The sequence below is a fragment of the Terrapene carolina genome, unplaced genomic scaffold, assembly GCF_002925995.2.
Source record: "Terrapene carolina triunguis isolate 2854851 unplaced genomic scaffold, T_m_triunguis-2.0 Scaffold33392, whole genome shotgun sequence".
NCBI classification, from domain to species: domain Eukaryota; kingdom Metazoa; phylum Chordata; order Testudines; family Emydidae; genus Terrapene; species Terrapene triunguis.
The window spans coordinates 3,072,125-3,083,062 of NW_020697743.1; the positions used below are offsets into that span (position 1 = coordinate 3,072,125).

Sequence of the window (10,938 nt, forward strand, 5' to 3'; positions counted from 1 at the left end):
ACTCTCTCTGGGCCTAGGGCTTCAAGAAAAACACCAAACATTGCAAGACTTGTGCTACAAATTTGAAAGTTGCCAACACTGCATTTAGGATGAGTGTGGGTATTTTGGGGTGGGTGGGGGTTGGTGGGTTTTTTGTTTTGTTTTTTGCAACCATAATAAAAAGGACTAATAAAGGCTTAAAATTTGTTAGAAATTGCTTTAGCCAGTCAGAAGAGCTGATACTCAGTGGGCTGTCTCAATCAGACCCCAAAGCTCTGTGCCTAAAAATACTATTCAGACAACAACCCACTCCACTGATGGACCTGTTCAGTTGTTGTAACTGTAGTTTGTTTTCAGCTATTGAGATGGTCGCTCCTAAGTCTTAACTCCAGATTCTGAAGGCTCCCTCTGCACAAGCCTCAGAGGAAGTCTTGGCATGTAAATGGTCTGTACAAAGGACGTGTGAAGGAAAGAGGAAGCCAGAGGGCTGTCTGCTGAAAGCCATGTTCCGAACACAACCTGTTACAGAACAGAGAATCTTCTAGGTCAGTGGTCCCCAACCTTTCCTGTGGGGTGGGTGCCGGACGACTAGCCGCCGAGGACCATGGCCGCCGGACAAGCAGCCGCCGAAATGCCGCCGTGAAGTAGCGTCATCAAGAGGCGTTGCCGCTGAAATGCCGCCAAAATTCGGCGGCATTTCGGCGGTAGCGCTTCTTGACGTCGCCACTTCTCGGCGGCATTTTGGCGGCTGCTTGTCCGGCGGCCTGTAGGCGGTCACACATGGATGCCCCAGCGGGCGCCATGGTGCCCACGGGCACCGCATTGGGGACCCCTGTTCTAAGTCATATGCTTAGGGCCCTACCAAATTCAGGGTCCATTTTGGTCAATTTCACAGTCATGGGATTTTAAAAATCGTAAATTTCATGATTTCAGCTATTTAAATCTGAAATTTCACGGTGTTGTAATTGTAGGGTCCTGACCCAAAAAGGAGTGGTGGGTGTGTGTGTCACAAGGTTATTGTAGAGGGGCTTGCGGTACTGCTACTCTTACTTCTGTGCTGCCTCTGGTGGCGGTGCTGCCTTCAGAGCTGGGTAGCTGGAGAGCGGTGGCTGCTGGCCGGGAGCCCAGCTCTGAAGGCAGAGCTGCCGACAGCAGCAGCACAGAAGTAAGGGTGGATGGCATGGTATGGTATTGCCACCCTATACTTCTGCGCTGCTGCTGGTGGTGGCGCTGCCTTCAGAGGTGGCCAACAAGTGCTGCTCTCCAGCCGCCCAGCTTTGAAGGCAGCGCAGAAGTAAGGGTGGCAATACTGCGACCCCCCTAAAATAACCTTGTGACCCCCCTGCAACTCCCTTTTGGATCAGGACCCCCCAATTTGAGAAATGCTGGTCTCCCCGTGAAATCTGTGTAGTACAGGGGAAAAGCACATAAAAGACCAGATTTCACAGGGGGAAACCAGATTTCACAGTCCGTGATGTGTTTTTCATGGCTGTGACTTTGGTAGGGCCCTACTTATGCTGTGGCTCCGATGGTGCAGAGGAAAGCTTCTTTCTCCAGAGCATCCATGCAATCCCGATGAGTGCATTCTGAATCTGAGCTGTGAAGCAGAGTGAAAGGTTTCTCATTTAGAGGAGTTTTCTGGCTACTTTGCAAGAGTAGGTTACTCAGAGTGTGCGCAACTGAAGCACTGTATGCTGCAGTGGTGTAGATACTTGCTACAGCAATGGAAGGAGTTTTTCTGTTGCTGTAGTAATTCCACCCCCTTGAGAGGTGGTAGCTAGGTCAATGGAAGAAGCAGTGTCTACCACAGGGCTTAGGTCAGCTTAACTACGTCTCTGAGGTGTGAAGTTTTCATACTCCTGAGCGGAGCAGCTATTGTTAGTAAATTTTAGATGTAGACCAGGCTTCAGATTCATACTGGATGGCACCCTGCTTTCAAACTCTTATCCTTGATTTCATCAATAGGGAGGCTTTGGCCTCCCTTACCGTTTAAGCCAAAGCAGACTTCTTGCAATTCTTCATCAGTGGGCTCTCTCGTTCTGTGTGGGGCTTGCAATAATTTCAGTTTTTGTCATTGGATGTCTGCTCCCTAAAGCTCATAGGATTCTGTTAATCTTGAAAGTTGCCATAAATACATCCAAGCAGAATAAGCAATTTAAATTAGAAATGTGGATACTTGCAATTAGAATTTGAATATAATGTTTACTTGACACTTATCTAGATTAGGGTGACCAGACAGCAAATGTGAAAAACCGGGACGGGGTGGGGGGTAATAGGAGTCTATATAAGATAAAGACCCAAAAATCGGGACTGTCCCTTTAAAATCAGGACATCTGGTCACCCTAACCTAGATGTGACTTCATCCTATACACACACTTAAAAAAAAATTCTGCTATATTTCCATATAATTCTTTAGTACAGAGGAAGTTAAAAAGAGATTTGGCTTTTGTTTTAATATCTTTTTATATGGCTACCCTTCAAGAATAGCCCAGAATGCAAAGCCACTATACTTTGGCTCCAAGCTTCATTAAATACTAAAATGTTGTCTTAATATCCCTTATAGGAAAATATCGCATGCTATGCTAAACTATGCAGTCGGTTCTTAGTAGACACTTATTTAATAGGGGCGTAGTTGTCACTTCACCATTTGCCTATCAAGAGGTTTTTATTTACTCACATGACAATCTCTTTTCTTGTGGTCTCCAGAGACAAATATTCAGTCCAGGAATTTTTGTTGTCATACGTCTTGGACTCATCAACAATCTTCTGAAACATAGTTCTCTTTCTTCAAAAAACCCAAAGAGGTAGGGAAATGAATGCATTAAATATGGAGTTAGCAGCTCTCATTTTGATTTCCCATGGAAACACTGCACATGAGCAATCCCTCACTCCAACAATTGCTGCCCGGGCTTTACCCCAGCCAAGTGACCACCCCAACAATGTATTGTTATTTGAATCTTTTAAATAGGACAGAGTGTTTTAAATAATTGTAAAGCACTTAAATGTTGCAAAAATCAGTTTTAGTCAGGTTGAGGCTTTGTAAATACAGCTTGAAAAGTTGTGCTATTGCAACTTTAGATTAAAACTTATACTGAACTAAATTATAAATGCTACTATTATATAGTGCCATACTGCCATAGCCAAAAGCCAAAGTACTGACTCTCATGCTCAAGCAGGTACATAACTTCACTGGGACTGTTCGTGTGCCTTAACAAGTTTACAAATCCTTGCCATGTAAATATCAGAAAGAACACCATCGCTCCAACAGTATTTCTTAGTGGCATAAAATGTTCACTTCTAAATAAAACTGCGTCAGTGCTAACAGTGAAGTTACACTTTCAGTACATTAAAGTTATTATGAACATTCTTATACACTGTCCGACATTTTCAAAACAGGAGCCTAAAGATAAGCCCGTATTTAGGCAATGAAGGACTGTGTTTTCCAGAACAACTAGATGATTTTGGAGCAGGGCCGGATTTACACCTTACGCGTCCCTAGGCATGGGATCTTCAGCGCTGCCCGCCTCCCCCCCCCCCACCTACAGCTGACCTTCGTGTTGCACACAGTTTTAGAGAGGTAAGGTGTCCCTAAAACACCAGTGCCCCATGGCACGTGCCTACTGTGCCTAATTGGAAATCCGGCCCTGCTTAGGAGCTCAGGTCTCTGACTTCATACTGCAAACCCTGATGGATGAGTATAGCCCAGTCACGACTTGCGGAAATTAATTATATTGGAAGGTTAGTTGCAAATATAGCATGGGCCATTTGCTTGTCTATGTTCTGTTTGAGGCTATGCTATTCTCAAATGGATGTTAACAAGACCAAGGACTGTTCTTTGGCACTGATCAGTATTTTTAGTGTGAAACTGTTAGTGTAAAATCTGAAGTGTAATGTATTAATAAGGAAACTAACTAAAGAAACCAGGAAAACAAAATCACTCTGTTAGCGATTTAAAACTCACAAAAATCAATTAGGAAAAAATATGTATTTAAATCAAAATCAGTGTTTTAAAATGATTTTAAATTAAGTAATATTTGACAGCACACACATGGTCTCCTGAAGACACAGCCGCTGTTAATAGGAGTTCTGCCCACAGAGAGCCTGGACAATCAGTTGTGATGTTTTAGACTAATGTGACCAGCTATTTGCAATGTGCTTGCTGAAATACACGACTCACTTACTTGAAGTAAAGCGCTAAGTCAGTTGCTATGATAGCAATTTCCATCAAATGATTCACATGCTCAAACTGTCGTCTGTTGAGATTCTGGTAGATATTCAGGGACTAAAGGAAAACAAAGTTTAGTACGTGATTCTGGACATCCCGTGGATTGTTCATCTCAGAATATGGGTGTTAATTCGTTGTGTAACATCTTCAGCTACAGTTAAAATGCAGGGCTGAGGGCTCAATCCAATTCCCATGGTCCATGGAATGACACCCAATGATTTAAATGGGCATTGGATGGGGCCCAGTACCCTGAAGTAGTTACTCAGCATATAACTGGACTCCTATTGTTTTCAATGGGTGTTTGCCTGAGGTAAAAGTTTAATTGAATGAATTTGTCAGGATTTGGCCCATAGTGGGGGAAGGATGATTAAAGCCAGTCAATGGGCATTATGGATTCTGAGTCCTCTTACTTAAGAAACCTGTAAGCTTTGATTCAAGGTCTCTCCCTGGTTCTGTCACAGATGCCTTGTTAAAACTTGGGCAAGTCACTTAACTTCTGCACCTCTATTTCCCCCTTATCTGTAGAACTGGAACAACACTGGCCTACCTCACTAGGCAGTGGTGAGGCAAGCCAGTAAAGTGCCGGGAGAGCCTCAGATGGAGAGTGCTGTGTAAGTGAAAAGTATTTTTATGTATATAATGAACATACCAAATTACAGAAGGTAGAGGCAGACTGGAGATATGTCTTTCACTGTCCCTAGCTAGAGGATTGAAAGTACGCATTAGAGGGAATGTCTGCAGTACAGGGAAGTATTCACAGGCTTCAGATATTTGGAAGTGCCTGATAAAACATGGGAGTTGAAGATCCTCCTTTACAGGATTAGAGCTGCGTGAACCCCATGTCGTCTGGTTTCAGTTTCATCACACATGGGACTATGTTCAGGGAAGAGGCTCACAAATCTCAAGAGCAATCTCGGGCTGATTTGTTTAGCTTTTATATGGTGGTAGTGCCTGAAGCCCCATTATGGTAGGCCCTGTAAAACAGTTCGTGCACCAGAGTTTTGCAAGGAAAGCAGGTGAACTTTTTAGTTCTGCATGATTTCACCACTAACCCAAGAGAAACTCTGCCATTTTAACCAAATCTCACTTTGACTTTGGAGTTGGTTCATATGTAAAACTTTAAGTGAACTGGTGGAATAAATTCAAGTCCTCAGAGATCTGAACCCAAATAAAATGTTGGCACAGACCCCTGCAAAGTGAAACTTCAGAGTGCTGAACAATTAAAATTCAGCTGACAGCAAATCAACCAAACTCCTCCATTAATAATGTGCATTACAAACCTCTTCTGAAAGCAAGAACTTTCCAAATTCCAAGTGGTGTCTCTCTAAAATTGATGAACCATGAAGTTTTGCTAAAGGATGTTGAGATCTAATTGTGTAAATTAAAAATTCAAAAGTTAGTACAACACTAATGAACAAGGGAGTTTTACAGAGTGTCTTCTTTTAATATTTCAGTTTATCACGCTTTATATCTAGGTTTAGCTAGCGGATAAAGGGTTAATAGATATTATTTTAAATAAATGGCTTATCAATTGATCAAACGATTCTTAGGCTTTTAACCAGCTGTAACATTTTTCACTGCAGTACTTATAAACCATCTAAACACCTACTCATGTCTAACATGCTTATATCTTTGAATCATTTATTAACCCTTAATAAATGGCCCTTATTATAATGTGTGAGCAGGTTTACTCTACTTTAGGAACTCAACATATTTTATTGATTTAAAACAACAGGAAAAGCAGTAGCCCTTGCACAGTTTCCTAGATTTTATAGAACATCTGTGAAATCCCAGTGCAAAGCCCTGACAGTCAAATCCTTGCACACAGCTAAATCCTGTACAGGGAGGGGGAGTGAGAGAGGCCCACCAGCTCATGAGAGCACTAGAGCAATGAAGCCAGCAAGCACCACGGCGTGCGGGTGCATTACTTGTATAGGAGGGGCACGACTAGCCACTGAAGTAGTGAGGTTGTGTGCTGCGGTTAGCTCAGCTGTATGCTTTCCCCTAGACCAGGGGTGGGCAAACTTTTTGGCCTGAGGGCCACATCGGGGTTCTGAAACTGTATGGAAGGCCGGGTAGGGAAGGCTGTGCCTCCCCAAACAGCCTGGCCCCGCCCCCATCCGTCCCCTCCCACTTCCTGCCCCCTGACTGCCCCCCTCAGAACCTCCCACCCATCCAACCCCCCCTGCTCCTTGTCCCCTGACCTCCCCCTCCTGGGATCCCCCACCCATAACTGCCCCCTCCAGGACCCCACCCCCTATCCAACCCCCCATGCTCCCTGTCCCGACTGCCCCGACCCCTATCCACACCCTCGACCCCTGACTGTCCCCCGGGACCTCCTGCCCTTTATCCGACCCCTCTGCTCCCCACCCCCTTACCATGCCGCTCAAAGCACCCGGACTGGCAGCCGCACCGCCCAGCCGGAGCCAGCCACGCCCCCGCGCGGTCTAGAGCACTGGGGCAGGCCAGCGGCCCTCGTAGCCACGCTGCCCGGCAGGAGCTCGCAGCCCTGCCGCCTAGAGCGCTGGCGGCATGGCAAGCTGAGGCTGCGGGGGAGGAGGGACACCAGGGAGGGGCTGGGGGCTAGCCTCCCTGGTCGGGAGCTCAAGGGCCGGGCAGGACAGTCCTGTGGGACGGATGTGGCCCGTGGGCTGTAGTTTGCCCACCTCTGCCCTAGACTATAAGCATGAGCAGAATGTCTGATGTAATAGCAAAGAGTAACCACCCATGACACGCTGACCCAGCTTGCTGCTTAGAAACCCAGCCGGGGTTGTGACCAGCTCACTCCTGGCTCCCACTTTGAAGCTCAAGTTTTGGGGGTCATGCATAGCATTTCCCCCCTACCTCCAATATCTCTCTAGCTTAATGTCCCCTCTTAAAAAACGAACTGCTGCTTTGGCCAAACACCGATTGCTACAATAGCCTGGTCTGCACTATCAAACTACAGCTTCTGCAGCAGTCAGATAGAGTCAGTGGGAACAGGATGTGGTGTGAATTCGGTTCGATCCCACTCCACCACTACACGCGCACAGTGAATGGAATCATTTAAAGCAATAGAAAAGTGCCTACTTCATCTGATAAAGGTTGTTGGTGCCCCTGTGATCAATATCATGACACAAAGCTGCAGTTACCATAGCAAGGGCTTCAAGGTCTGTGTAGTAACGCTTCAGTTTGCCAGTCTAGGGGGAGAGAATCACATGCTTTCGTTAGTATTTCTGATAGAAAATAAATCGGAGTGAGTCTGCTAGGTGAGTAGGAGTCTATTACGCTAAACACAATTAAAGAACTAAGCATAGAATTTGTGAAGCTACATACAAGACACACTCTAGAATTAGCACAAGAATTGCAGAAAGGGAAGGGGGAAAACATTTCAAGATCAGAGCATGTGTGTGTGTCTTAGTTACCTATATGAGAGATCCTTATGTGTCGGTGTTACTTATCACCGTAGCATCTGAATGCCGTACTGACCTTAACTCATATATCCTCCCCCATCCCCTCCTAAGATGGAGTCAGAGGACAAGCACCTCCCAAAGGTGGGCTGAAACCGGCTGGGCACAGGTCTGTGTTGAACCATTTAAGACCGCTCCAGTTGGGCTGTTATTGTTCATAAAATGTTAACTCCTTGAAGGGAAAGGTCCTGCTATAAACAGCTGTTCTTGGGTCTGAACTTGGGGGCTGCAGTATCAGAGCTCTGCTGTTAGCACTAAAGGACTACTGTACGTTCATCAGCTAGAAGTAATATCAGGGTCATAAATTTATGTGGACCAGCCACTAGAGGGGGACCGAGACCCACTTGCCTTGTGTGAATTACCCTCTAGATTAAGTTTTGTATTTTTTATTAACAAGACTTTTTCAAAAAAGGACTTTGGCAGAGACTTGTAAGAAAGCACATAAGATTTCTACTCACTACATAAGAGTCCCTGTAAATAAAACTATGCTTTGGAGTTAAGAGGGAAAACATAGTAGTCGTACATAAGATATACCATTAAAAGCGTGAACATGGTCTGTGCCACATTGAAGCCGTGCCGCCAGTTGTGGTAAGTAACCTTCCTGTAACCCTTGCTGACGGAATACATGAATCTCACCAGCACCTGCACAAATTGGAGAGCATTTGATCAGAATGTTAACAGATTTGCCTCAGAAGCAAACTAGTTTATAGTGCTTGGGAGCAACGGGGGAACAAATGTATGAGAATAAAGAATTAGTAAAAAACAGTTCTTGAAGCAAAAGCAATCAGCTACAAATCAATATTATAGAGTTGCTTTTATTATCGTATAGCCTGTAACAGAACAAGTGGTCACTAAGAATTAGGAAAGACCCTCAAGGTTTTTTGTTTTTTTTTAAGGAGAGACTCTTCGACAAACTGTGTTTATTTTCCTTGAGCCCTCTGGGGGCGGAGGGGGGGGGGAAGAAATCAAGGTTTTTCCTTAGATGTACAAAACTAAGATAATATAGCTTCAGATAAGAATTACAGAAAAAGGCAGTGGCAAAACTTGTTCAAAGATGATAAAAAAAAGTATTAGCCTTTCTTATGCCAAGTTAAGGAGGGGGAGCCTCCCTCTCAGTCTTCTAGCAAAGCATGCTGGGAAGCAGAGGAGTCTGGGGCCTTGAAAATGTAGGTGCTCTGTTTTCTTAGTTAGTATTAGGGAGAAAGCTGTCTGACAGACGTATGGAAAGAATGAGGGGAAATAACTCTGAGGAAAACATCAGGTCAGGGTTGTATAATAGAAAAGGGTTGGATACTTTGGTGGCATTGGTTTCTATATGTAGTCTAGTGTTGAATGGGGATAACTATTGTTTCTTAATCCCACTCCTGAGCTCCATTTTCTGTTATCTTTTCTCCTGATTCTTCTTTTGAAAGATGTGTATGGCTCCATAGCCAGCTAGGAGTTACAGCTGACAAAAGCAATTGCCTAACCTAGTGATTGTAATCTAATGCACTTAGAAATAAACTTTTAAAATTTTGTTTTATTTTCTCTTTATAGACCCCATATTTTATAACCATACTATCTTGTTTAAAAAGTGAAAGAATCCATGTATGACTGTTATTAACTCTTTACTGTAAGGTGGGATTCAACAGTAATGTGAAGAATTAAGATTTTCAGACAATGCACTAGATGCTTCAGAAGGCTCTTCTGTGTCTGGCAGTAGAGTAGCAAGGTAATATGTTAAGTACAGGCATGACCCTGGTTCAGAACCAGTCTTTTTGTCTCTCTCTCTCTCTCTTTTCCAGGCTCTGTTGCAAAGGCATGGGAGGTGAATTGTGCACATGAGTAATAAAAAGGCAGTGATTCTGAGCTGTGATAGCTCAGAGCAAGTTAGTGCTGAAAATTTAGCCAGTATAGCTGCAGTTCTTGGCCCAAGTAGGAAGCCTACTTTTTAGTATCAAGTTGTAATGTTAATAAGAAAGATCAGATGAGTGGTCCCTTCTTGTCTGCTATCCTGTGTCTGACAGTGACTGGTAGCAGATGCTTCTGGTGAAGGTCCAAGAAGCTCTAAGTGGGTATCCCAAGTGCTCACAAGAAGAGTTTCTTCCCAACCCCCTTAGTTAGAGGTTAGCTAATACCCAGATTAAAGATTTACATCTCTTCTAAACTTGAGGGGTGCTATTTTTTAAAAGCTTTTCTGTGTAACTGAATGTTCTTGTTAGCAAAGCAACCCTGCAAGTTTGTCTGAGCCTCATTAAGCACTGATCTCAGCGAGGTGATGAGCACCACCTCTGTGATATCAAGCATCCTCAATTCTCACTGGGCGGGGGTGGGGAGAGGGAAGTGTTCTCAGACTTGAGGTCAGAGACCTTGAAAACCCTAGTGCCTACCAGACAGTCACTGCCCTATTCTGGTTTTCGGGAAGTGCTGAGTCTAAAATCTCTGGCAGTTTGTTTTATTAAGATAGAAGCCAAAATATTAGGGATGACAACGCTCATTGTCTCACTTAGCGCTAAGCAGGGCTACGGGCCTGATTCTCCCTTGCCTGGTACATTCTGTAGTCACTGCCCTCTGACACACCTGGCACTGGCCACTGTCAGAAGGCAGGATACTGGGCTAGATTGACCTTTGGTTTGACCCAGTATGGCTGTTTTTATGTTCACTTACCTTGGGTAAAATTGTACCAAATCAGAATCCTCCATTCACCTAAAATGGTGGTTGCCGTTTGTACAGGTATAAATGACTGCCCAAGCTGCAGGGCAGTGGAGAATCTCTGGCCTGCCTGTGAGTTTGCAGAACTGTTACAGCCAGTTTCCACTAGATGGCAATAAACGTCACTTGCCAGGCTGCAATAGCATTCTGTTAGCACTACTGCTTCGAGTATCGAGCTACCCTTTGCAAAGTAAGGTCATTCTAAAGATGTACTTTATAGTACCCGCAACCGTACTGCTCTTGTGAGGCAGTGGTTTTCAACCTCTTCCTTATGGGGCCTCCTTACAATTTAGCACTATGCGGGGGGAAATGGGTGTTTGTAACTCCATCTTCAGAGTGGTAACTCTGCCCTAGTGGTTATGTAGCAGAAAGCCCACTGTAAATCAATAAAAAGAACAGGAGTACTTGTGGTACCTTAGAGACTAACACATTTATTTGGGCATAAGCTTTCGTGGGCTAGAACCCACTTCATCAGATGCATGCAGTGGAAAATACTGTAGGAAGATATATATATATATACACAGAGAACATGAAAAAATGGGTGTTGCCATACCAACTCTAACGAGACTAATCAATTAAGGTGGGCTATTATCA

General features: G+C 44.3%; 1 protein-coding gene across 1 annotated transcript in view; it reads right to left on the minus strand.

The window, feature by feature from the left end:
* The window catches only part of LOC113409444 (rod cGMP-specific 3',5'-cyclic phosphodiesterase subunit beta-like), a 42,906-nt gene that overhangs the window by 16,311 nt on the left and 15,657 nt on the right, over positions 1–10,938 (minus strand). The window contains exons 13-17 of the mRNA XM_026663364.1: positions 8,188–8,295; positions 7,274–7,383; positions 5,485–5,572; positions 4,161–4,261; positions 2,657–2,764 (exon numbers count right to left, since the gene is read on the minus strand). Coding sequence (XP_026519149.1) covers positions 2,657–2,764; positions 4,161–4,261; positions 5,485–5,572; positions 7,274–7,383; positions 8,188–8,295 — 515 coding nt within the window. The remainder of the gene's footprint in view (positions 1–2,656; positions 2,765–4,160; positions 4,262–5,484; positions 5,573–7,273; positions 7,384–8,187; positions 8,296–10,938) is intronic.